The sequence below is a fragment of the Hyla sarda genome, chromosome 2 (assembly GCF_029499605.1).
Source record: "Hyla sarda isolate aHylSar1 chromosome 2, aHylSar1.hap1, whole genome shotgun sequence".
NCBI lineage: Eukaryota > Metazoa > Chordata > Amphibia > Anura > Hylidae > Hyla > Hyla sarda.
Genome location: NC_079190.1, coordinates 502,681,946 through 502,709,248, shown reverse-complemented (window position 1 = coordinate 502,709,248; position 27,303 = coordinate 502,681,946). Strand labels below are relative to the sequence as shown.

Sequence of the window (27,303 nt, the reverse complement as noted above, 5' to 3'; positions counted from 1 at the left end):
TATCCTACAGTCACCTCCAGAGCTGCAGCCATTATTCTGCTGTTATACCATGTCTTATCCTACAGTCACCTCCAGAGCTGCAGCCATTATTCTGCTGTTATACCATGTCTTATCCTACAGTCACCTCCAGAGCTGCAGCCATTATTCTGCTGTTACACCATGTCTTATCCTACAGTCACCTCCAGAGTTGCAGCCATTATTCTGCTGTTACACCGTGTCTTATCCTACAGTCACCTCCAGAGCTGCAGCCATTATTCTGCTGTTACATCATGTCTTATCCTACAGTCACCTCCAGAGCTACAGCCATTATTCTGCTGTTATACCATGTCTTATCCTACAGTCACCTCCAGAGCTGCAGCCATTATTCTGCTGTTACATCATGTCTTATCCTACAGTCACCTCCAGAGTTGCAGCCATTATTTTGCTGTTACACCATGTCTTATCCTACAGTCACCTCCAGAGCTGCAGCCATTATTCTGCTGTTACACCATGTCTTATCCTACAGTCACCTCCAGAGCTGCAGCCATTATTCTGCTGTTATACCATGTCTTATCCTACAGTCACCTCCAGAGCTGCAGCCATTATTCTGCTGTTACACCATGTCTTATCCTACAGTCACCTCCAGAGCTGCAGCCATTATTCTGCTGTTACACCATGTCTTATCCTACAGTCACCTCCAGAGCTGCAGCCATTATTCTGCTGTTACACCATGTCTTATCCTACAGTCACCTCCAGAGCTGCAGCTATTATTCTGCTGTTACACCATGTCTTATCCTACAGTCACCTCCAGAGCTGCAGCCATTATTCTGCTGTTACACCATGTCTTATCCTACAGTCACCTCCAGAGCTGCAGCCATTATTCTGCTGTTATACCATGTCTTATCCTCCAGTCACCTCCAGAGCTGCAGCCACTATTCTGCTGTTACACCATGCCTTATCCTCCAGTCACCTTTAAAGCTGCACTTACTAATCTGCTGTTACACCATGCCTTATCCTCCAGTCACCTCCAGAGCTGCACTTACTATTCTGTTGTTACACTATGCCTTATCCTCCAGTCACCTCCAGAGCTGCACTTATTATTATGCTGTTACACCATGTCTTATCCTCCAGTCACCTTCAAAGCTGCACTTACTAATCTGCTGTTACACCATTCCTTATCCTCCAGTCACCTCCAGAGCTGCACTTACTATTCTGCTGTTACACCATGCCTTATCCTCCAATCACCTCTAGAGCAGCAGCAACTATTCTGCTGTAGCACAATTTCTTATCCTCCAAATCTGCACTCACTATTCTGATGTTACACCATGTCTTTTCCTACAGTCACCTCTGGAGCTGCAGCCACTATTCTACTGTGACTTAATTTCTTATCCTCCAGTCACCTCCAGAGCTGCATTCACTATTCTGCTGTTACATCATGTATTATCCTCCTGTCACCTCTAAAACTGCAGCCATTATTCTGCTCTTGCATCATGCCTTTTCCTCTAGTCACCTCTATAGCTGCACTTACTATTCTGCTGTCTTATACTATAGTCACCTCCAGAGCTGCAGCCTCTATTCTGCTGATACATCATGTCTTATACTCAAGTCACCTCCAGAGCTGCACTCAGTAGTCTGATTTAACATCATATTTTATACTCGTCACCTCCAAAGCTGAAGTCACTGTTCTGCTGTTACATCATGTCTTATCCTCCAGTCACCTCTAGAGCTGCACTTACTATTCTGCTGTCTTATACTATAGTCACCTCCAGAGCTGCACTCAGAGTTGCCAGTCTCCATCTTGCTCTGCAGTCTCCCCAGCATGGTTCCCAGGACACATTCCTCCAGTGTCCTCTCCTCTTCTCTCCCCACAGACTGCAGCCTATGAGACAGGGGGAGCGCGCTGGTGACCTCTGAGGTCCCATACAGCGGGTGCAGTGACCTCATTACATGCTGCCGGCGTCAGACCTGTGATGTCATCAGCCGCTCCTGCAAGTCTAAAACAGCCGTGGCCTAAATAATTATAGATCCGGCCCTGGGCGGCAGTCCGGCCACTGCTGGCCCACAGGGAGAACGGCCTACCGGGGATTATCCCAGTATCCTGGTGAGCCAGTCCGGTCCTGTGCACAAACGAAACCTATACAAAGGAAAAGGGATGTGCTGTTCTACACTATCTATCTATCTATCTATCTCATATCTATCTATCTATCTATCTATCTTATATCTATCTATCTCATATCTATCTATCTCATATCTATCTATCTATCTATCTATCTCATATCTATCTATCTCATATCTATCTATCTATCTATCTCATATCTATCTACCTATCTATCTATCTCATATCTATCTATCTATCTATCTATCTATCTATCTATCTATCTATCTCATAGCTATCTATCTCATATCTATCTATCTCATATCTATCTATCTATCTATCTATCTAGACAAAGAATAAGTCAGCCAGCACTTTAGATACCAAACTATTATATGGACCTGGCCTACAGGTGCACGCTACTAGGCTAGATATACAGCAACAGGAGAATACAGCAGCACACTGCCAGCACAAAGATATAGGTGAAACATCAATATGCAGATAAAACATGGAGAGCTATACAGCTATGGTGTAATAGATGCAAATGTGAAACTATGAAATAGTGAGGCACTTAGCTCGCAAATTTGTCTCCGCCGGCGGTCAAATAGCTTGGACCGTCCCACCACGATAAGGTGGCCTCATTGGGACGGACCCTACACTGTGAATCAGGTGTGTATATAAGGTGTCTTGGATGTTCCAGACCCTGCCATGCTTACTGAACTGTTCACACAGAGGCATATTCACAGTGTAGGGTCCGTCCCAATGAGGCCACCTTATCGCGGTGGGACGGTCCAAGCTATTTGACCGCCGGCGGAGACAAATTTGCGAGCTAAGTGCCTCACTATTTCATAGTTTCACATTTGTATCTATTACACCATAGCTGTATAGCTCTCCATGTTTTATCTGCATGTTCATGTTTCATCTATATCCTTGTGCTGGCAGTGTGCTGCTGTATTCTTCTGTTGCTGTATATCTAGCCTAGTATCTCATCTCTATATCTATCTATCTATCTATCTCATATCTATCTATCTATCTATCTCATATCTATCTATCTATCTCATATCTATCTATCTCATATCTATCTATCTATCTATCTATCTCATATCTATCTATCTATCTATCTCATATCTATCTATCTATCTATCTCATATCTTTCTATCTCATATCTATCTATCTATCTATCTATCTCATATCTATCTATCTCATATCTATCTATCTCATATCTATCTCATATCTATCTCATATCTATTAATCTCTCTCATATCTATCTCTCTCTCTCTCATATCTATCTATCTCATATCTATCTATCTATCTATCTATCTATCTATCTCATATCTATCTATCTCATATCTATCTATCTATCTATCTCATATCTATCTATCTATCTCTCTCATATATATCAATCTCTCTCATATCTCTCTCTCTCTCTCTCTCATATCTATCTATCTATCTATCTCATATCTTACAAAAAAATGGCGCAGCACTCCAACGAAATTTCCAAAAAAAAACTGTGAGTTTATTCACCACATGTTACCAACAGCAACGTTTCAGCTCAACACTAGAGCCTTTTTCAAGCATGAAAAAGCATATGCTTGAAAAAGGCTCTAGTGTTGAGCTGAAACGTTGCTGTTGGTAACATGTGGTGAATAAACTCACAGTTTTTTGGAAATTTCGTTGGAGTGCTGCGTCATTTTTTTGTTGGATATCTTAAGGGGTCCCGATCAGACCTAGGACGCTTGGCACCCACATGCATTGTTTTGGAAGTGCTGCAACCACTCTGGTATTTATCTCATATCTTATCTATCTCATATCTATCTATCTCATATCTATCCATCTCATATCTATCTCATATCTATCTATCTATCTATCTATCTCATATCTATCTATCTATCTCATATCTATCTATCTCATATCTTATCTATCTCATATCTTATCTATCTCATATCTATCTACCTCATATCTATCTATCTATCTCATATCTATCTATCCATCTCATATCTATCCATCTCATATCTATCTATCTATCTCATATCTATCTATCTCATATCTATCTATCTCATATCTATCCATCTCATATCTATCCATCTCATATCTATCTATCTATCTCATATCTATCTATCTCATATCTATCTATCTCATATCTATCCATCTCATATCTATCTATCTATCTCATATCTATCTATCTCATATCTATCTATCTCATATCTATCCATCTCATATCTATCTACCTCATATCTATCCATCTCATATCTATCTCATATCTATCTATCTATCTATCTATCTCATATCTATCTATCTATCTCATATCTATCCATCTCATATCTATCTATCTATCTCATATCTATCCATCTCATATCTATCTCATATCTATCTATCTCATATCTATCCATCTCATATCTATCTATCTATCCATCTCATATCTATCTCATATCTATCTATCTATCTATCTCTCATATCTATCTATCTCATATCTATCTCATATCTATCTATCTATCTATCTATCTCATATCTATCTATCTCATATCTATCTCATATATATCTATCTATCTCATATCTATCTATCTATCTATCTATCTATCTATCTATCTATCTCATATCTGTCTTTCTATCTGTGTCTTTGCTGTAAATATATTGTATTATAAAGTAAACAACACAATGGGGGAGATCTATTAAACCTTGTGCTTGTGCGGCAGTAACCAAGGTTTAATTATTCAGAGACCTTATGAAAATGAAAGCTGGAATCTGATTGGTTGCTATGGCAATGCCTCCCCCGCTCCTCTACACAAGGCTTAATAAATCTTCCCCCAAACTGTATATAATGGAACAATCCAGAAGGTCCTGAAGATAAATCTCACATTATATAAACACAATAAATAGAACAAAGGAAAAAAACTATGGGGGGATTTATAGCTCCATCTTATAAGTGTCACTGTGTTACCCATAGCAACCAAAGGTAAGCCCATAGCAACCATTAACAACTCAGCCCATAGCAACCAATCACAGCTCAGCCTATAGCAACCAATTACCACTCAGCCCATAGCAACCAATCACAGCTCAGCCTATAGCAACCAATTACCACTCAGCCCATAGCAACCAATCACAGCTTAGCTTTTATGTAATATATTCCTCTGGTAAAATGAAAGCAGAACGGTAATTGGTTGCTATGGGCTAAGCAGTGATTGGTTGCTATGGGAAACACAGAGAATCTTCCTATTAGATGGCGCCATAAATATCCTTATATATATATATATATATATATATATATATATATATATATATATATATATGTGACAACTTGATGTCCCCAAAGAGAAGCACCCGCCCTGCACCAAACCCCCAGCTCTATACATACCAAATGTAAGTATGTGATTGGTGGATATAACCCTGCTGTCCGATCAGAATGGAGACTCCGCGGCCTCTATTCACTTCACCCGCTTTGGACATTGCGCCATTTTCTCCTAATCCCTTGGAAATGGCTAAGTCACTGTTTTGTATCCAGTAACAGTATGGGGGTATTATGCAGCCATCAGGGGGTGGTAGTATGTGGTCACGGTGTAGCGGGATCATTTCTCCCCTGGGGATTACAGTGATCCCTCAAGTTACAATATTAATTGGTTCTGGGACGACCATTGTATGTTGAAACCATTGTATGTAGAGACCATAACTCTATGGAAACCTGGTAGTTGGTTCTAAAGACACCAAAATGTCATCCAAAAATAGGAAAAAGTGAGAATTAAAGAAAAACAAGTAGATAACTAATATAGATAAAGCAAATCCTTACATATAAAAGTAATAAAGATCTGCTGGGAGCTGTAAATCACTGTCTATGTCAGTGTTTCCCAAGCAGGGAGCCTCCAGCTGTTGCAAAACTACAACTCCCAGCATGCCCGGACAGCCAAAGGCTGTCCAGGCATGCTGGCAGTTGTAGTTTTGCAACAGCTGGGGGCACCCTGCTTGGGAAGCACCTGGTGTCCAAAGGAGCAGGTAACCCTGGCCCAAAGAGTAGTACAGAACATGTAATACCTCCCTGTACTGTAGGGGGCGCTACCAGACACCAGTCAGTGCATACACTTCAGTAATACAGGTAAAGAGTACAGAACATGTAATACCTCCCTGTACTGTAGGGGGCGCTACCAGACACCAATCAGTGCATACACTTCAGTAATACAGGGGTTTTACCAGTGAATGCCCATTCTGATTGGTCAGTTCATTGGTCAGTTTCACAGATCTGGTCTGTCTGTAGCATTGTATGTTGAGTCTGGTTTCAACTTTCAATGGACCAGAAAAGACTATTGTATGTTGAAACTATTGTATGGTGAGGCCATTGTAAGTTGATGGATCACTGTATTGGTAGTATTGTCTCAGTGTAGAGACTGCAGCAGGTGACCCCAACCATCAGCGGTCACATGACTTAACGGTTATTTAGAAGGTCACATGCTGAGACCGGTAATCATACAAGGTCACATGATGCTGAGACCGGTAATATTACAAGGTCACATGATGCTGAGACCGGTAATCATGACAGCCTGTAAATAGACCGGTCGGTCTCCAGAACCTTTGTGCTGGATCGGGAGGAAATAAAGTTTTTATTTTACGAGATTTGATGCATTTTTTCTTTTGCTGACTATAGGTAAGTCTGGAGGGGGGGGGGGGGGGGGGGGGCTCAGGCAGGTAAATGGCCGCAAGGTGTGACCCCGCTCTGGACATTCCTTCTGGACATCATCTCTGACTTACCTCCATGGGCTTGCTGGAAATCTGCGCCATTTTTTTGATTGCTTAAAATCACTTGCAAATTGCTTGAAAATCGCTTTGTCACTGGATTCACAGAAGAAAATGAAGAAATTAATTTTTAAAAATTGAATAATGGCGGATCAGGGGGGACAGACAGCGTGGACCTACCTCCTCCTCTACATACAGTAGAACCCTCAAAGAACATTCCGGGCAGCAGCTCCTTATACCATGTCATCTTGTCCAGACTTCTATGACATCATCACTCTCATCATCCACTACTGACCTGTAGATAGCATATAACACTGTGCAGTATATACAATGTATATGTATTACACTAATATAAATTACACTGCCCCATATAGTTTTAGTCCCCTCTGGGTCCCTTTATAGTACTAGGTCCCATCACATTGCCCCCATACATTGTCCACATATGGTATTAGGCCACTTTGTGTCTCTGTATAGTGTTTTTCTCCCTTACATTTCCCCCATATAGCATAAGCCTCACCTTCCATTGCCCCCATATAGCATAAGGCCCCCTCACATTGCCTCCTATAGAGCATTAGGCCCCAAACATTACCCCCATAGAGCATTAGGCCCTAAATATTGCCCCCATAGAGTATTAGGCCCTAAATATTGCCCCATAGAGTATTAGGCACCAAACATTACCCCCATAGAGTATTAGGCACCAAACATTGTCCCCATATGGAATTAGGCTCCAAACATTGCTCCCATATAGTATTAGGCCCCCAACATTACCCCTATATAGTATTAGGACCACTTTCATTGCCCTCATATTGCTTAAAACCCCTTTACATTGCCCCCATATAGTATAAGGCCCACTTTTATTGCCCCCATATATAATTAGGCCCCCTTTCATTACCCCCATATTGTGTAAATCCCCCCTACATTGCCCTCATAAAGTATTGGGCCCCCATTTATTGCACAAAGCAGTGGCCGACACCCCCCTCCATGTATCTCTATTGAAGAGCTGGATATACCGCGCTCGTGTATCTTTCCCATAGAGCTTCATGGAGGGACGTGTCGGCCAACGCTTCGTGTGGTGGTCAACAGTAATCCATGCACAGAGCAGAGATCGCGGGGGTTCCCAATGGTCAGACACTTATCCCCTATCCTGTGGAGAGGAGGATAGGTACTTATGTTCCTGAGTTCCCCTTTAATGGAGAAATGTCGTGCAGAAACCAACGCACATCAGTTCTTTGTAAAGATCTGGAAACCTTGGATATCAGCTAAAAGGTTTAAAACACTTACATAGCCAAAGGGGAATCTCTTTATCTTATTTTCCTTCATCGATTTGTATTTTCTGTTCATTTTTCCTCCTTTCTTCTTTTTTTCTTCTTCTCTCTATATATGAGTTATTGTATCCATAAATATTTTTTCTTTGAATATTAGATGAAATATATATATATATATATATATATATATATATACATATATATATATATATATATATATATATATATATATTATTTATTTATATCAGGGGGTCTCAAACTGTGGCCCTCCAGATGCTGCAAAACTTCAACTCCCAGCATGCCGGCTGCCGCATCATGCGGTGAAGGAACGCCCCCTTTCCTGTACATTGCCCCAGCCCCATACAGGAGATCGCGGGGGGCCCCAGCGATCGGAACCCCCCCCCCCGTGATCTATAATTTATCCCCTATCCTTAGAATAGGGATACGTTCAGAACACTACAGATCTCCTTTAAGGACTCAACGTTTTTCAGTTTTTTCCTCCTTACTTTTAAAAATCATAACTCTTTCAATTTTCCACCTAAAAATCCATATGATGCTTATTTTTTGCGCCACCAATTCTACTTTGTAATGACATCAGTCACTTTACCCAAAAGTCTACAGCGAAACCAAAATTACTTATATAGGTTTGATTTTCTCGTACTTCTGGAAAAAATCATAACTACATGCAAAAAAATTTAATACGTTTAAAAATGTCCTCTTCTGACCCCTATTACTTTTTTATTTTATCGCATACGGGGCGGTTTGAGGGCAAATTTTTGCGATGTGATCTGAAGTTTTTATTGGTACCATTTTTTTTTATCTGACTTTTTTATCGCTTTTTATTCATTTTTTTATGGTATAAAAAGTGACCAAAAATACGCTATTTTGTACTTTGGAATTTTTTTACATGTGCGCCATTGACCGTGCAGTTTAATTAATGATATATTTTTATAGTTTGGACAATTACACATGCAGCAATACCATATATATTTATATGTATTTACATTTTAAAAGGGGGTGATTCAAACTTTTATTAGGGAAGGGGTTAAATCACATTTATTAACACTTTATTTTCACTTAACATTGCACACACTGATTTCCTACACTGATCACTGCTATGCCATTGCATAGCATTGATCAGTGTTATCGCCGCTCAACTGCTCCTGCCTGGATCTCAGGCATGGAGCAGTCATTCGGCGATCGGACAGCAAGGAGGCAGGTAGGGACCCTCCTCCTGACCATACTGACCGATCAGCCCGACTGAGCTGCAGGTATGGTTTCACTTTCACTTTAGAAGCGGCGATCAACTTTGAATGCCGCGTCTGAAGGGTAAATGCCAGGCTTCACTGCGATCAGTGATGCCCCGTTTTCCTCTCGACAAAGCTGCAGTAGCAGTGAAACATGTTGAGGGGGCCGAGGTTTAGTGTTTTAATATAGTGACATATCTACCCAGCATTAGCCCAGCAACTGCAGTGCATGAGGCATTCTATTGTGTGACCAGTATGGTACAATAATCCACTGGGAGTAGATATGCACTGAGATTTTAAATCACTGTAGATGTGCCAGCAATAATAAAGCACCATTTTAAAGGGTATATGAGAAAAAGGGTTTTGTTGGATCACTAAGGTGATCTATAGGTGAATCAATTGATGTCCGAAATTAGCCGCGGGTCCCGGCCATTGATGGCCACCGGGACCGACCAGATATGACCCTGCTTTATATCGCGGGAGCCGGCGCAGGACCAATTCAACTTTGTAAGGACATCAGTCATTTTACCCAAAAATTCACAGTGTAACCAAAAAAAATAAAAATAAAAAAATCATTGTGCAACAAAACGCAGTGCATTTTTTGGTTAAAATTATACCTTCTCTTTATTCTGTAGGTCCATACGATTATAAGGATACTCTACTTGTATAGGTTTGGTTTTGTCTATAACTTTGCACACACTGATTTCCTACACTGATCACTGCTATGTCATAGCATGGCATTGATCAGTGTTATCGCCACTCGACTGCTCCTGCCTCGATCTCAGGCACGGAGCAGTCAGTCTGGGATTGAACAGCGAGGAGGCAGGTAGGGACCCTCCACTGCGGTGATCCCGATCAGCCTGACTGAGCTGCCAGGAAGGTTTCACTTTCACTTCAGACGCAGCGATCAAGGGTTAATACCGGACATCACCACGATTGGTGATGTCCGGTATTAGCCGCGGGTCCTGGCCGTTGATGGCCGCTGGGAACAACCCAACATGACCCTGCTTTATATCGCGGGATCCGGCGCAGGACATAAATATACGTCCTGTGTTGTTAAGGGGTTAAAGGGGTACTCCACGGGAAAAAAAATTCTAAATCAACTGGTGCCAGAAAGTTAAACAGATTTGTACTTATCAGCCATTATATGCTCCACAGGAAGTTCTTTTCTTTTTGAATTTCCTTTCTGTCTGACCACAGTGCTCTCTGCTGACACCTCTATCTATTATAGGAACTGTCCAGAGTAGAAACAAATCCCCATAGCTAACCTCTCCTGCTCTGGACAGTTCCTGATATGAACAGAGGTGTCAGCAGAGAGCACTGGGGTCTGGCAGAAAGGAAATTCAAAAAGAAAAGAAGTTCCTGTGGAACATGCAGCAGCTGAAAAGTACTGGGAGGATTAAAATTCTTTAATAGAAGTAATTTTCAAATCTGTATAACCGATTTAAGAAAAAAAATGTTTTCCAGTGGAGTACCCCTTTAAAGAGGTGCACTGTGCCTGGCTGTAAGGGCGGCTCTACATGATGGTGCCTCATGGCACTAGATTTGACTGCTTTGAGCCTACACCCTGAGCACCAGCTGTGTTATCTGCTCCCGAGCTGACCAAGGCAGATGTGCCCCTCGCACGGTTAGATTTTTTGCCCGTACATCAGCTACACACACTTTATCACCCCCCTCCTCCTGTGATGTCATCATTACCTCCTTTTCACTCTGATCCAGTTCCCATGTTGTCTCCAATACCTTGTGATTCCCACTTCCTTCAAGGATTCCCATTTGTCCCAGGTACCACTACCCCCCAGCTACCAGTGTCCCTATTATCAACTCAATTTTCTTTTTATGTTCATGAGTTTTTATTTTATTTTGTATAACAAATATATTGAGGAATTTTTTGAGTTTTCTATACTGCATAACGAACAATGTTTAACTACTAAATGGTACCTATCAGATCCCACAAAAAAAAAAATAATAATAATATGGCATATTGCATATTCGAATTCATGATATTTCACAAATATATGGACGAATATTCGTCCTATATTTGCGAAATTTACATTTTCGATATATTTGCGGTTATTTTTGCTTTGCGTAAATGCGCATGCGCGTATGCGCATGCAGATTACTATCTACCTATCTATATTATCTATCTATATAATCTATCTATTTATCCATCTATCTATTTATCTATCTACAGTCCAAACAAAGAGGCTGCACGTCCCGACAAAGGCTTGTGCCTGCTGTGTCCGCTCCGGGTCAGGACCCCCAATAGTAGTAATCCAAAAGACAGCGGCACTCCAATGGATGAATAAAGTGAGGTTTATTGCATACAAATGTGAGGCAACGTTTTGACTAGCTCAATGGCTTGATAATGACTAGGTGAGCTAGTCAAAACGTCGCCTCACATTTGTGTGCAATAAACCTCACTTTATTCATCCATTGGAGTGCCGCTGTCTTTTGGATTATTATTATTTATCTATCTTCCAATATTCTTGGTCAATACAGAAGTGATAATAGGTCTATGACAAGTGATGTCGCGAGCATAAAATTTTCCGTTCGCAAACGGCGAACGCGAATTTCCGCAAATGTTCGTGAACATGCAAACCGTTAGAACCGCCATAGACTTCAATAGGCAGGCTAATTTTAAAACCCACAGGGACTCTTTCAGGCCACAATAGTGATGGAAAAGTTGTTTCAAGTGGACTAATACCTGGACTGTGGCATGCCGGAAGGGGGATCCATGGCAAAACTCCCATGGAAAATTAGATAGTTGATGCAGAGTCTGGTTCTAATCCATAAAGGGCATAAATCCCCTAACATTCCTAAATTGTTTGGAATAACATGCTTAACCCCTTCAGGACGGAGCCCATTTTGGCCTTAAGGACCGGAGCGTTTTTTGCACATCTGACCACTGTCACTTTAAACATTAATAACTCTGGAATGCTTTTAGTTATCATTCTGATTCCGAGATTGTTTTTTCGTGACATATTCTACTTTAACATAGTGGTAAATTTTTGTCGATACTTGCATCCTTTTTTGGTGAAAAATCCGTAAATTTGATGAAAAATTTGAAAATTTTGCATTTTTCTAACTTTGAAGCTTTCTGCTTGTAAGGAAAATGGATATTACGAATAAATTTTTTTTTGGTTCACATATACAATATGTCTACTTTATATTTGCATCATAAAATTGATGAGTTTTTACTTTTGGAAGACACCAGAGGGCTTCAACGGTCAGCAGCAATTTTCCGATTTTTCACAAAATTTTCAAACTCAGTATTTTTCAGGGACCAGTTCAGGTTTGAAGTGGATTTGAAGGGTCTTCATATTAGAAATACCCCATAAATGACCCCATTATAAAAACTACACCCCCCAAAGTATTCAAAATGACATTCAGTCAGCGTTTTAACCCTTTAGGTGTTTCACACGAATAGCAGCAAAGTGAAGGAGAAAATTCACAATCTTCATTTTTTACACTCACATGTTCTTGTAGACCCAATTTTTGAATTTTTACAAGGGGTAAAAGGACAAAACTTTTACTTGTATTTGTAGCCCAATTTCTCTCGAGTAAGCACATACCTCATATGTCTATGTAAAGTGTTCGGCGGGCGCAGTAGAGGGCTCAGAAGGGAAGGAGAGACAAGGGGATTTTGGAGAGTACGTTTTTCTGTAATGGTTTTTGGGGGGCATGTTACCTTTAGGAAGCCCTTATGGTGCCAGAACAGCAAAAAAAAACCACATGGCATACCATTTTGGAAACTAGACCCCTCGGGGAATGTAACATGGGATAAAGTGAACCTTAATACCCCACAGGTGTTTCACGACTTTTGCAAATGTAAAAAATAAATAAAAAAATTTTACCTAAAATGCTTGTTTTCCCCAAAAAATTTTATTTTTAAAAAGGGTAATAGCAGAAAATACCCCTAAAAATTTGAAGCCCAATTTCTCCCGATTCAGAAAACACCCCATATGGGGGTGAAAAGTGCTCTGCTGGCGCACTACAGGTCTCAGAAGAGAAGGAGTCACATTTGGCTTTTTGAACGCAAATTTTTCTCTGGGGGCATGCCGCATTTAGGAAGCCCCTATGGTGCCAGGATAGCAAAAAAAACCCACATGGCATACCATTTTGGAAACTAGACCCCTCGGGGAACGTAACAAGGGGTTAAGTGAACCTTTATACCCCACAGGTGTTTCACGACTTTTGCATATGTAAAAAAATTTTTTTTTTTTTACCTAAAATGCTTGTTTTCCCAAAAATTTTACATTTTTAAAAAGGGTAAAAGCAGAAAATACCCCCCAAAATTTGTAACACAATTTCTCCCGAGTACGGCGATACCCCATATGTGACCCTAAACTGTTGCCTTGAAATACCACAGGGCTCCAAAGTGAGAGCGCCATGCGCATTTGAGGCCTAAATTAGGGATTGCATAGGGGTGGACATAGGGGTATTCTACGCCAGTGATTCCCAAACAGGGTGCCTCCAGCTGTTGCAAAACTCCCAGCATGCCTGGACAGTCAACGGCTGTCCGACAATACTGGGAGTTGTTTTGCAACAGCTGGAGGCTCCGTTCTGGAAACAGTGGTGTACCAGACGTTTTTCATTTTTATTGGGGAGGGGAGGGGGGCTGTGTAGGGGTATGTGTTTATGTAGTGTTTTTTACTTTTTATTTTATTTTTTGTGTTAGTGTAGTGTAGTGTTTTTAGGGTACAGTCGCACGGGCGGGGGTTCACAGTAGTTTCTCGCTGGCAATTTGAGCTGCAGCAGAAAGTTTGCGGCAGCTCAAATTTGCAGCCAGATACTTACTGTAATCCTCCGCCCATGTGAGTGTACCCTGTACGTTCACATTGGGGGGGACATCCAGCTGTTGCATAACTACAACTCCCAGCATGCCCGTTGGCTGTCGGTGACTGCTGAGAGTTGCAGTTTTGCAACAACTGTAGGCACACTGGTTATGTATCACTGAGTTTGTGACCTAACTCAGTGTTTCACAACCAGTGTGTCTCCAGCTGTTGCAAAACTACAACTCCCAGCATGTACGGTGCATGGTGTACGGTGACTGCTGAGAGTTGTAGTTTGCAACAGCTGGAGGCACACCGGTCGTGAAACACTGAGTTAGGTAAAAAAAAACTCTGAGTTTCACAACCAGTGTGCCTTCAGCTGTTGCAAAACTACAACTCTCAGCAGTCACCGACAGCCAACGGGCATGCTGGGAGTTGTAGTTATGCAACCAGCAGATGCACCACTACAACTCCCAGCATGCACTTTAGCTGTTTGTGCAAGCTGGGAGTTGTAGTTAGACAACAGCTGAAGGTACACTTTTCCATAGAAAGAATGTGCCTCCAGCTGTTGCAAAACCATAAGTCCCAGCATGCCCATAAGGGAATGCTGGGAGTTGTGGTGGTCTGCCTCCTGCTGTTGCATAACTACAGCTCCCAGCATGCCCTTTTTGCATGCTGGGAGCTGTTGCTAAGCAACAGCAGGAGGCTGTCACTCACCTCCAACGATCCAGACGCTGCAGGTCAGTCCCGCCGCCGCAGCTGCTCCTGGGGCCCCGATCCCAACAGGGGCGCCGGGGATCGGGGTCCCCAGCACCGGGGGTCATCTTCCCGCACCCGCTCACGTCCTCCGGAAGAGGGGCGGAGTGGGTGCGGGAGTGACACCCGCAGCAGGCGCCCTGATTGGTCGGCCGGTAATCCGGCCGACGAATCAGGGCGATCGTGAGGTGGCACCAGTGCCACCTCACCCCTGCAGGCTCTGGCTGTTCGGGGCCGTCAGAGACGGCCCCGAACAGCCAGTAATTCCGGGTCACCGGGTCACCGGAGACCCGATTGACCCGGAATCGCCGCAGATCGCTGGACTGAATTGTCCAGCGATCTGCGGCGATCGCCGACATGGGGGGGCATAATGACCCCCCTGGGCGATATGCCGGGATGCCTGCTGAACGATTTCAGCAGGCATCCGGCTCCGGTCCCCCACCGGCTAGCGGTGGGGGCCGGAATTCCCACGGGCGTATGGATACGCCCTCGGTCCTTAAGGACTCGGGATTCAGGGCGTATCCATACGCCCTATGTCCTGAAGAGGTTAAGGTGTGTTAAGTAGTACTATTCCTATCAGTTTAATCCCTGTTACGTCCCCTATCAGGGGACGTGTATTTGGCATTGATTTTAGGAACCGGGAGATGTAAAAAGATGCTTGGTTGGTCCTCCTACTTCAAATTTGGGGCACTGCGCGTGCAATGTAATGTGCCACCAGATAGGAGTGGTGTGTTAAGTAGTACTATTCCTATCAGTTTAATCCCTGTAATGTGCCTTTTTTTTGGTTTGGTTTTTGAAGCCACAGTGCAGCACCAGAGGCCAGAAAAATTTGGCATGTACACATGCCTGAAAAATTTGGTATTGTTGCAGCCGCTGCTGTAGCAGTGGACAGAAATATTGATGTTTGTTTCCCAGGCAGAAAGTGCCCTAAAACATTGCGGCTTGAACCCTAGTCTGTGGCGGATCAGTCATGCAAGTCATCCGGCATTCAGAGGTAAAATACAGCAGCGTGTGGACAATTTTTAGCCCAAGGCAGCTCATCTCATCAGGGTTCATCGCTCCTCAGAGTGTCGATATTTGCGGTTAAGGCCAGGTAGTCTGCTACCTGTCGGTCGAGTAGTTCTCTGAGGGTGGACCCCGAAGGGCTGTGGCGATGCATAGGACTTAAAAAGCTCTGCATGTCCTCCATCAACAACACGTCTGTAAAGCATCCTGTCCTTGCCAGCATGGTCGTGGGAGGAGGAGGATTACTTTCACCTCTTCCCCTGTTAGATTCAGCACTCTTCGCAGGGCACGCTCCAGGACGAAAACAAATAGTATGATGTCGCTGATGGTGCCTTCGGTACGACTGACTAGGTTTGTCACCTCCTCAAAAGGATGCATGAGCCTACAGGCATTACGCATGAGCATCCAGTAAAGTGGCAAAAAAATGCCCAGCTCCGCAGAGGCTGTCCTAGCACCCCGTCATACAAAAATTCTTTAATGGCTTTTTCTTGTTGGAGCAGGCAGTCGAACATTAGGAGTGTTGAATTCCAACGTGTCGGGCTGTCGCAAATCAAGCGCCTCACTGGCATGCTGTTTTGCCGCTGGATATCTGAAAAGTGCGCCATGGCCATGTAGGAACGCCTGAAATGGCCACACACCTTCCTGGCCTGCTTCAGGACATCCTGTAAGCCTGGGTACTTATGCCCAAAGCGTTGTACGATCAGATTACACACATGTGCCATGCACGGCACATATGTCAACTTGTCCAAATTCAATGCCGCCAACAAATTTCTTCCGTTGTCACAAACTACATTGCCGATCTCCAGTTGGTGCAAAGTCAGCCACTGATCCACCTGTGCGTTCAGGGCGGACAGGAACACTTGTCCGGTGTGACTCTCTACTTTCAGGCAAGTCAACCCCAAGACGGCGTGACACTGCCGTATCCGGGATGTGGAATAGTATTTGGGGAGCTGGGGGGTGCCGTTGATGTGGAGCAAGATGCAGCAGTAGAAGAGGACTCGGCGAGGAGGTTATGGAAGAGGATGGAGTAGGAGGAGTAGAGGAGGTGGCAGCAGTAGGTGATATACCTGCCCTGACCATGCTTTGCAGACCAGGTATCAGTGGTCAGATGGACCCTTGCCCCAACACTGTCGGCCAGACATGCCATTACTGCACAATCGAGTACAGGTTGGGGATTGCCTTTTGTGCAAAGAAATTTCGGCCGGGAACCTTCCTCTGCGGTGTCCCAATAGCTACAACTTTTACCACCAGCTTGTATGGTAAAAGCTGGCAGGCTAAGAGTTCAGACAAGCCAGCTGTCAGACGCCGGGCAAGGGAGTGACTTTGTGACATTGGCTTCTTACGCTCAAACATGTCCTTGACAGACACCTGACTATGGGCAGATGAGCAGGAACTGCTCAAGGCAAGAGACGGAGTGGCGGATGGTTGAGAGGGGGCAAGGAGGACAGCAGTGGTTGATGTGGCTGAAGATGCTGGACCAGGAGGAGGATGGCGGCTTTGAGTTTGTGTGCTGTTTGTACCCATGTGTTGATCCCATAGGGGTTTGTGGTGTGAGATCATGTGCAAAGCAGTTGTACCTAGGTGGTGTTGGACTTCCCACAACTTAATTTCTTTTGGCACAGGTTGCAAATGGCATCGCTGATGTCAGAGGCAGACACACAAAAAAGATGCCACACTGCTGAGCTCTGCAATGATGGCATTCTGGTGGTGGAAACAGCATGCGTTGATTGGCATGCTGTCTGGCTGACCCCGGGTGCCGATGCATGCTTTCTGACTGTGCCACTAGCTTTTTGCGACAACCTCCCCCTGCTTCCAACTCATCTCCTCCTCCTCTCTGTCTCCCCATCTGAACTTTTCCCCTGTTCTTCTTCTCTTCTAGTGGGCACCCACGTGAATTCCACGGATGCATCGTCATCATCAAGTGCTTCACTTTGATCTGACAACTCAACAAAGGAAGCAGCAGCGGGTACAACATCATCATCATCACACCGTACGTCCATGTGTGTAATGCTGCCTGACTGAGACAAATCCCTGTTATCTACATCATCTGGAAATAATGGTTGTGTATCACTCATTTCTTCCAACTGATGTGTAAATAACTCCACTGACAGATCAAGTGAAGCTGCTGTGGTGCTAGTGTTGGTGGTGGCGGCAGGCGGGCGAGTGGTAACTTGAGAGGTGCCCGAAGCTAAGCTGGAGGAGGATGGTGCGTCAAGGTTCCAAGCGGAAGCTGTAGAAGATTAGGTGTCCTGTGATAGCCAGCCAACTAAGTCCTCAGAACTTTTTAAGTTCAGGGTAGGTGGCCTCTGAACATTGGGCATTATTCTAGGGCCAAAGGGAATCACAGCACCACAACCACGATCGCCCCTGCGGGGTGGCCTGCCTCTGCCTGTCATTTTTTTCCCGATTACTGGTACTATGCGTGCAAGCTACTGTGACAACAGAGTGGCACTGTGCACTGGCAGAAGTTGGCAGAGAAGACGCTGTAGGCCTGACACACATGCTTGCAGACAACTAACTGCTATTCAATCTATTACAGTAAAAAAAAAGTGTTTTTTTTTTTTAATGTACACTACCGTTACACCAGATATGAGTTGCATTGGTGTGACACTGTGCCCTGGCAGGCCCCAAAACTCACACGTGTGAAGGAAACTGACTGCTATTATTTCACAGTCAAAAAAGTTTTTTGTTTTTTTAAATGCAAGCTATTATGACACCAGATATGAGTGGTGGCACTGGGCAAGTGGGCACACTAAACGCTGTGAGCCTGACACATGCTGGTAGGCAAGCAACTGCAATTAGATTACACACGGGAAAAAAAATGCAGACTGATGTTCTAGCCCTATAAAGGGCTTTATGGGGTGCTGTCCTTACAGCAGAGATCAGATGAGTCCTTCCAGACTGTAGTGGACACTGAATACACTAGCCTAGCTATCGATTTCCCTATTAATTCAGCAGCAGGTACACTATCCCTCTTCTTACTATGAATGCAGCTTCAGAATGAAGCTAAAATGGAGTCCGTCCAGGAGGTAGGAGGGTCTGGGAGGGTCTGCTGCTGATTGGCTGGAATGTGTCTGCTGACTGTGAGGTACAGGGTCAAAGTTTCCTCAATGATGACGAATAGGGGGCGGATCGAACATCGCATTTGTTCGCTCGCCGCTGCGAACGCGAACAAGCTATGTTCGCCAGGAACTATTCGCTGGCGAACAATTCGCGACATCTCTAATAGACATGTGTCTGGCAAATACACTTGGCCTTGATATTGTCAGTAAAATAAATTATTTAACAAGATGTTTATCTGATCATGCTGCCGTAGAAATCATAATTAAAATCGAGGGAGAAGGGAGACAGAGTATTAATAGGATTAACCCGCATTGGCTAAATCTTACAGACACCAATAGCATTAAAAAGAGTTTAGAAGAATTTTTTGAAAGAAACTGGGATTCAGCAGATGACTTGATTGTGTGGGAGGCAAGTAAAGCCTTTTTGAGGAGGGAAATAACTAGCACAATTATTTATAAGAAAAACTTTAAAAAAAGGAAGAGGAATTGAAGGAAACAATTAGAGAAATAGAACAGAAAACGGTGGAAGAACGTACTGAAGAAAATAGACAGAAGTGGCAGGAAAGACAGGATGAGCTACATGAATATATATTGGAGAAAAACAGGAATAAATATTTATTTAAGGGACAACAGAAATGTATACAGGCTGGGAGGCCGAATAAATATTTGATAGCGATAGCTCAAAATCAACAAACCAACCAAAAATTAACAGCCATAAAAGATGAAAAGGGACAGTGGTTTACAGAAAGGAGGGATATGCTGGAGAAGTTTGAGGAATATTATGTGGGATTATATAGAACAGAATATTAAAAAAATAAGACTGAATTAGAAAAATACCTGGATAGTGTTAGGATTCGGCAGGCTGGATGTGGATCCTCTGTGTCAGCGAGGGACTGGCGTGGACCGTGTCAGTGGACCGGTTCTAGGTTGCTACTGGTATTCACCAGAGCCCGCCGCAAAGCGGGATGGTCTTGCTGCGGTGGTAGCAACCAGGTCGTATCCACCGGCAATGGCTCAACCTCGCTGACTGCTGAGAAGGCGTGGGACAGAAGGACTAGACAGAGGCGAGGTCAGACGTAGCAGAAGGTCAGGGCAGGCGGCAAGGTTCGTAGTCAATGGTGATAGCAAGAGGTCTGGAACACTGGTAAGGCAATCACAGTAAATGCTTTCTCTAGGCACAAGGGCAACAAGATCCGGCCAAGCAGGGAAGGGGAAGTGAGGTTATATGGACGTGGAGCAGGTGGAAGCTAATTAGACTGATTGGGCCAGGCACCAATCATTGGTGCACTGGCCCTTTAAATCTTAGAGAGCTGGCGCACGCCCTAATGAGCGGAGCCGCGCGCGCCAGGACGTGACAGCCGGGGACCGAGACAGGTGAGTGACTTGGGATGCGATTCGCGAGCGGGCGCATCCCGCTATGCGAATCGCATCCCCGCCGGCCGTGTCAGTGCAGCGCTCCCGGTCAGCGGGTCTGACCGGGGCGCTGCAGAGAGAGGAACGCCGTGAGCTCTCCGGGGAGGAGCAGGGACCCGAAGCGCTCGGCGTAACAGTTACTATCGCATTCCCCAGAATAACTAAAGAACAAAGAGAGAAAATGGAAGTCCACATAACAGAAGGAGAATTGGATTTAACATTAAGAAACATAAAGGGTAATACATCACCCGGGGGGTATGGTTTTCCCTTTGAAATATACAGCAAGTTTGGTCAGGTTCTCATTCCAACATTGGTAAGAGTCTTTAATGCAGGATTAAGGAAAGGCCAATTTTTAGGTTCAATGTGCGAAGCCACAATAATCTTAATACCAATAACAAATAAAGAGAAAGAAGATGTAGGATCGTATAGGCCTATATCATTAATGAACATTGACGTGAAGATTATAGCAAAAACAGTGGCTAATAGGCTAAAAGGGGTGATTGAGGGACCTATTGGAGAAGATCATTGTGGGCTTATCCCGGGAAGGATGGCCAAGCATAATATTCATAGGACTCTCTCCAACATTCAACTGGGTAGTGTAGAGGAAGGGGGATCCCACTCCATCCTGTCTCTAGACAAAGTTAAGGCATTTGACAGGGTGGAGTGGGAGTTCCTATGGGGGGTAATGAGTAGATTTGGTATTGGGGATAAATTTATACAAATGGTTAAACTACTCTATAATAATCCAGTAGCAAAGATCTCCGTAAATGGGGGCTTTCAAGGACTGTTTCGCTTACTAGGGACATCAGACAGGGTTGTCCTCTCTCCCTCCTGCTCTTTGCAATGATAATGGAGCCATTGGCGATGCTGATCAGGAGGCAAGAGAGGATGAATGCCTTTGGAGCGAGGCGGATAGGACAAACTGCCATTATACACGGATAATATATTGCTTTTCTTGGAGAATCCTATAATGGCACTCCCAAGCTCAGTTGTGTATTTATTTTAGAGTAAAGTTAGGTGGGACCTATGGGTTCATGTTCCTCATCAGGAGAGAAAATGCGGATTGTTTCCCCTGATTATCATATGAAAAGGTCTCGGAGTATCCCCGGTATCTCTTACAGATGTTAATAGGGGTGTAACCAATATGTCTCCACCCTGCAATACAATATGTAAATGAAGGCTGATCCCAGGAGGCCATAGAATGCTAAAACTGGTTGAACAGGTTCTGGCCCCATCATTCTTACTTTACATATTGTAGGTGGGGGAGGGGAGGCCAATCTGATGGTGAAAAGGGTATAAAAGACCCCAGTATGGCTCATATGGGGGGAACTTACCAGAGAATATACTTGGGACACTGGAGACACTGACTGGAGATAGAGACCTGAGTGTGTGGAGGGTCCATGTATGGTGACTAGAACATCTCTGAGGTGACTGGAAGTAGAAGGAATTAAAAGATATTATATATTCTCATGTTTGTTGTTTATGCCGTGTGTATATTGTATGTGGGCTAGGGTTGTGTCCAGGGCGGCTATTTAGTCCTGTTACGCCGAGCGCTCCGGGTCCCTGCTCCTCCCCGGAGCGCTCGCGGCGTTTCTCTCTCTGCAGCGCCCCGGTCAGACCCGCTGACCGGGAGCGCTGCACTGACATTGCTGGCGGGGATGCGATTCGCATAGCGGGATGCGCCCGCTCGCGAATCGCATCCCAAGTCACTCACCTGTCCCGGCCCCCGGCTGTCATGTCCTGGCGCGCGGCTCCGCTCCTTAGGGCGCGCGCGCCAGCTCTCTAGGATTTAAAGGGCCAGTGCACCAATGATTGGTGCCTGGCCCAATCAGCCTAATTAGCTTCCACCTGCTCCCTGGCTATATTACCTCCCTTCCCCTGCACTCCCTGGCCGGATCTTGTTGCCTTGTGCCAGTGAAAGCGTTTAGTGTTGTCCAAAGCCTGTGTTCCAGACCTTCTGCTATTCCATTTGACTACGAACCTTGCCGCCTGCCCCGACCTTCTGCTACGTCTGACCTTGCCTCTGCCTAGTCCTTCTGTCCCCCGCCTTCTCAGCAGTCAGCGAGGTTGAGCCGTTGCCGGTGGATACGACCTGGTTGCTACCGCCGCAGCAAGACCATCCCGCTTTGCGGCGGGCTCTGGTGAATACCAGTAGCATCTTAGAACCGGTCCACCGACACGGTCCACGCCAATCCCTCGCTGACACAGAGGATCCACATCCAGCTAGCCGAATCGTGACAGTAGATCCGGCCATGGATCCCGCTGAGGTGCCGCTGCCGAGTCTCGCTGACCTATCCACAGTGGTCGCTCAGCAATCGCAGCAAATTGCCCAACAAGGACAGCAGCTGTCGCAGTTGACCGCCACGTTACAGCAACTTCTGCCACTGCTACAGCAGCAACCATCTCCTCCGCCAGCTCCTGCACCTCCTCCGCAGCGACTGGCCGCTCCTAGCCTTCGCTTGTCCCTGCCGGACAAATTTGATGGGGACTCTAGACTCTGCCGGGGCTTTCTGTCTCAATGTTCCCTACATATGGAGATGTTGTCGGACCATTTTCCCACAGAACGGTCTAAGGTGGCGTTCGTAGTGAGTCTTCTTTCTGGAAAGGCCTTGTATTGGGCCACACCACTCTGGGACCGCAATGATCCTGCCACAGCCACAGTCCAGTCCTTCTTCGCTGAAGTCCGTAGTGTCTTCGAGGAACCAGCCCGAGCTTCTTCTGCCGAGACTGCCCTGCTGAACCTGGTCCAGGGTAATTCTTCAGTAGGCGAGTACGCCATCCAATTTCGTACTCTCGCTTTCGAATTATCTTGGAATAACGAGGCTCTCTGCGTGACCTTTAAAAAAGGCCTATCCAGTAACATCAAGGATGTGCTGGCCGCACGAGAGATTCCTGCCAACCTGCAAGAACTTATCCATTTGGCCACCCGCATTGACATGCATTTTTCTGAGAGACACCAGGAGCTCCGCCAGGAAAAAGACCTTGATCTCTGGGCACCTCTCCCACAGTATCCTTTGCAATCTACGCCTGTGCCTCCCGCCGAGGAGGCTATGCAAGTGGACCGGTCTCGTCTGACCCAGGAAGAGAGGACTCGCTGTAGGGAAAAAAATCTTTGTTTGTACTGCGCCAGTACCGAACATTTCCTGGTGGATTGCCCTATTCGTCCTCCACGTCTGGGAAACGCACGTACGCACCCAGCTCACGTGGGTGTGGCGTCCCTTGGTACGAAGTCTGCTTCTCCACGTCTCACGGTGCCCGTGCGGATTTCTCCTGCCAACTCCTCCCTCTCAGCCGTGGCCTGCTTGGACTCTGGTGCCTCTGGAAATTTTATTCTGGACTCTTTGGTGAATAAGTTCTGCATTCCGGTGACCCGTCTCGTCAAGCCGCTCTACATTTCCTCGGTCAACGGAGTTAAATTGGACTGCACCGTGCGTTACCGCACAGAACCCCTTTTAATGTGCATTGGACCCCATCACGAAAAGATTGAATTGTTCGTCCTTCCCAACTGTACCTCTGAAGTCCTCCTCGGTCTGCCATGGCTCCAGCATCATTCTCCCACCCTTGACTGGACCACCGGGGAGATCAAGAATTGGGGCCCTGCTTGCCGCAAGAAATGCCTCACGTCTCCTCCCAGTCCCGTCATGCAAGCCTCGGTGCCTCCTCCCACACCTGGTCTCCCCAAAGCCTATCAGGACTATACTTTGCCTCCTCATAGCCCCTGTCCTGGTAACACTCTGCCCCGTGCCAAGCTTCACCCCCTGCCCTCCCTCCCCATTCCCACTCCTGCTGAACTGCCTGCATTTGATGAGGAAACCCTACAAATGCTCCCAGTGTCCTCGTCCCACGTGAAGCAATTGCCGGACAAAAAAAGGGGGAGACCTAAGGGGGGGGGGTACTGTTACGCCGAGCGCTCCGGGTCCCTGCTCCTCCCCGGAGCGCTCGCGGAGTTTCTCTCTCTGCAGCGCCCCGGTCAGACCCGCTGACCGGGAGCGCTGCACTGACATTGCCGGCGGGGATGTGATTCGCATAGCGGGACGCGCCCGCTCGCGAATCGCATCCCAAGTCACTCACCTGTCCCGACCCCTGGCTGTCATGTCCTGGCGCACGCGGCTCCGCTCCTTAGGGCGCGCTCGCGCCAGCTCTGAAAGATTTAAAGGGCCAGTGCACCAATGATTGGTGCCTGGCCCAATCAGCCTAATTAGCTTCCACCTGCTCCCTGGCTATATTACCTCCCTTCCCCTGCACTCCCTTGCCGGATCTTGTTGCCTTGTGCCAGTGAAAGCGTTTAGTGTTGTCCAAAGCCTGTGTTCCAGACCTTCTGCTATTCCATTTGACTACGAACCTTGCCGCCTGCCCCAACATTCTGCTACGTCTGACCTTGCCTCTGCCTAGTCCTTCTGTCCCACGCCTTCTCAGCAGTCAGCGACATTGAGCCGTTGCCGGTGGATACGACCTGGTTGCTACCGCCGCAGCAAGACCATCCCCCTTTGCGGCGGGCTCTGGTGAATACCAGTAGCATCTTAGAACCGATCCACCGACACGGTCCACGCCAATCCCTCGCTGACACAGAGGATACACATCCAGCTAGCCGAATCGTGACAAGTCCCAGTCTGGCCCTGTCTGCAGCCATCACTGGACCCCACAATAATTGTAGGAAAGAGACTGGGATGATTGTTGATCCTATGTGATCACAACTGGAGGAGATCCTTGTGCAGATTGGTTCATACCTTCTAGGGGGGATGTAACGCTCCCCTGGATAGATGATAAACTAAGGTTCCTTTATGTTTTTTTCCTCAGGTCTATAATATGGAATCTTTACAGGAAAGTTCTGGAGGAACATTGAGTGGACTAGAAAACCCCATATCAGAGAATGGTAAGAGCCTTTCATACATCTTATGTTTTATTCTGTCATTATAAATTGCAGACTGAGGTTCCTTAAGATATTTCTTCCTGCTTTTTAGTGGTGGAGATGTATATTGTATTGATAGCGCGCATCATATACAGGGAGTGGGCGCAGGGCAGAACATATGTCAGGGAGATAAAGTGACGCATTTCAGGTGTTCATATCGCTCTTAGTCATACTAAAAACTATCTGGCCGCAGCCATGTGTATATAAAGATCACATGATCTCCTACCAATAGGATTGGAAAGCATGTTTACCCTTCACATACATGATCATAAGAGAGGAAAGTATTATAACATTATAATTGTATAAGTAAACATTTTGATCTTTTTTTATTGTTATCTTGGCTATTTTTGCTCAGCTTGCTGGGTGCTGTAGTACCTTACATGTTTTGGTATGCTTTTCTGTCTGGAGAGTATTGCAATTCCCTAAATTGTTTGTGCCTTTCTTCTCTTTTGATTGTGTATGTAAAGAGTTAATATTTTCTTCAGTACTACGGGGAGAAGACCATGTGATCTTTAGTCATACATGGCCGGGACTTGATAGTTTTTAGTATGATTAAAAAAAAGACCAAAATGTTTACTTATACAATTATAATTGTAACGCCGAGCGCTCCGGGTCCCCGTTCCTCCCCGGAGCGCTTGCGGTGTTCTTCTGCCTGCAGCGCCCCGGGCAGTCCCCCTGTCCGGGAGCGCTGCTCTAATGTCCCTGACGTGCCCGCCCGCGGGTCGCATCCCGATCCACTCACCGGCCCCGTCCTCCTTCAGCTCTGTCCCGGCATGCGTGGCCCCGCTCTCTAGGGCGCGTGCGTGCCTGCTCTATAAAATTTAAAGGGCCAGTGCACCACTAATTGGTGCCTGGTCCAATCAATGTAATTCCACAAAACACTATTTAAAACTACTTCCCCTTCCTGTCCCTGCCAGATCTTGTTGCCCTAGTGCCCTGAGAAAGCGTTTTGTGTGTTCCCTAGCCTGTGTATCCAGACCCTTGCCGTTGCCCCTGACTATGAACCGTTGCCGCCTGCCTTGACCTCTTGCTACGTCTGACTTTGCCTTCGCCTTGTCCGTGTGTACCACGCCTGTCTCAGCTGTCAGTGAGGTCGAGTCGTTATCGGGTGGAACGACCTGGGGGTTACCTGCCGCAGCAAGTTCATCCTGCTTTGCGGCGGGCTCTGGTGAAAACCAGTAACCCCTTAAATTCTGTTCCCCTGGTACGGCCTACGCCATCGCCTCACTGACACAGAGGATCCACTCCCGTGTCCTCCCTGCAAACCAGTCCGGATCCTGACAGTAGATCCGGCCATGGATCCCGCTGAGATACCGCTGCCCAGTATCACTGACCTCACCTCCGTGGTCTTCCAGCAATCGCAGCAGATCGCCCAACAAGGACAACAGCTGTCTCAGTTGACTGCCATGCTTCAGCAGCTCCTGCCTTCACAACAGCAACCATCTCCTCCACAGCACGCTGCCGCTTCCACGTCCAGAGTCCGCCTGTCTTTACCCGACAAGTTTGGATTCTAAGCTGTGCCATGCGGATTCTAAGCTGTGCCAGCCCGGGCTTCCTCAGCCGAGACGGCTCTATTGAATCTAGTCCAAGGGAGTTCTTCAGTGGGCGAATACGCCATACAGTTCCGCACCCTCGCCTCAGAGCTAGCCTGTAACAATGAGGCCCTCTGCGCGACGTTCAAGAAAGGTTTATCCAGCCACACCAAAGATGTTCTGGCCGCACGAGAGATTCCTGCTACCCTGTCTGAACTCATCCATTTGGCCACCCGTATTGACATGCGTTTCTCAGAAAGACGCCAGGAGCTTTGCCAGGAAAAGGATCTTGTTCGCACCAGGTGGTTTCCTCGCTTGGCACCTCTCTCCCAGTGTCCTTCGCAACCTGTTCCTGTGCCTTCCGCCGAGGAGGCTATGCAAGTGGATCGGTCTCATCTGACCCAACAAGAGAGGACTCGCCGCAGGAACAAAAATTTGTGCTTGTACTGTGCTAGTGCCGATCATTTTCTAAAAGACTGTCCTATTCGCATCTGGGAAAACGCACGCACCTGGTTAACGTGGGAGAGGCTTTACCAGGTGTGAACTCTTCCT

The 27,303-nt window shown here is 45.9% G+C and overlaps 2 protein-coding genes across 9 annotated transcripts in view; one reads left to right on the top strand and one right to left on the bottom strand.

The window, feature by feature from the left end:
* Positions 1–7,244, bottom strand: part of LOC130357242 (uncharacterized protein DDB_G0290685-like) — a 48,966-nt gene extending 41,722 nt beyond the window's left edge. For 2 of the 6 annotated variants that reach the window (XR_008889151.1, XM_056559841.1), the window contains exons 1-2: positions 6,971–7,244; positions 6,806–6,886 (exon numbers count right to left, since the gene is read on the bottom strand). Coding sequence is in view for 2 of the 6 variants with exons in the window: in XM_056559841.1 (XP_056415816.1) it covers positions 6,806–6,835 (30 nt within the window). In the remaining 4 variants the exon portion in view is untranslated. Of the gene's footprint in view, positions 1–5,423; positions 5,924–6,180; positions 6,425–6,805; positions 6,887–6,970 lie in introns of those variants that run through there. The other 4 variants (XR_008889154.1, XR_008889152.1, XM_056559842.1 and 1 more) reach the window with 3 other exon arrangements.
* LOC130357243 (gastrula zinc finger protein XlCGF8.2DB-like) overlaps positions 5,329–27,303 on the top strand; it is a 34,854-nt gene continuing 12,879 nt past the window's right edge. Inside the window, exons 1-2 of one of the 3 annotated variants that reach the window (XM_056559845.1) lie at positions 5,329–5,428; positions 25,108–25,183. In XM_056559845.1, coding sequence (XP_056415820.1) covers positions 25,117–25,183 — 67 coding nt within the window. In that variant the 5' untranslated portion in view covers positions 5,329–5,428; positions 25,108–25,116. Of the gene's footprint in view, positions 5,429–6,557; positions 6,702–25,107; positions 25,184–27,303 lie in introns of those variants that run through there. The other 2 variants (XM_056559844.1, XR_008889155.1) reach the window with 2 other exon arrangements.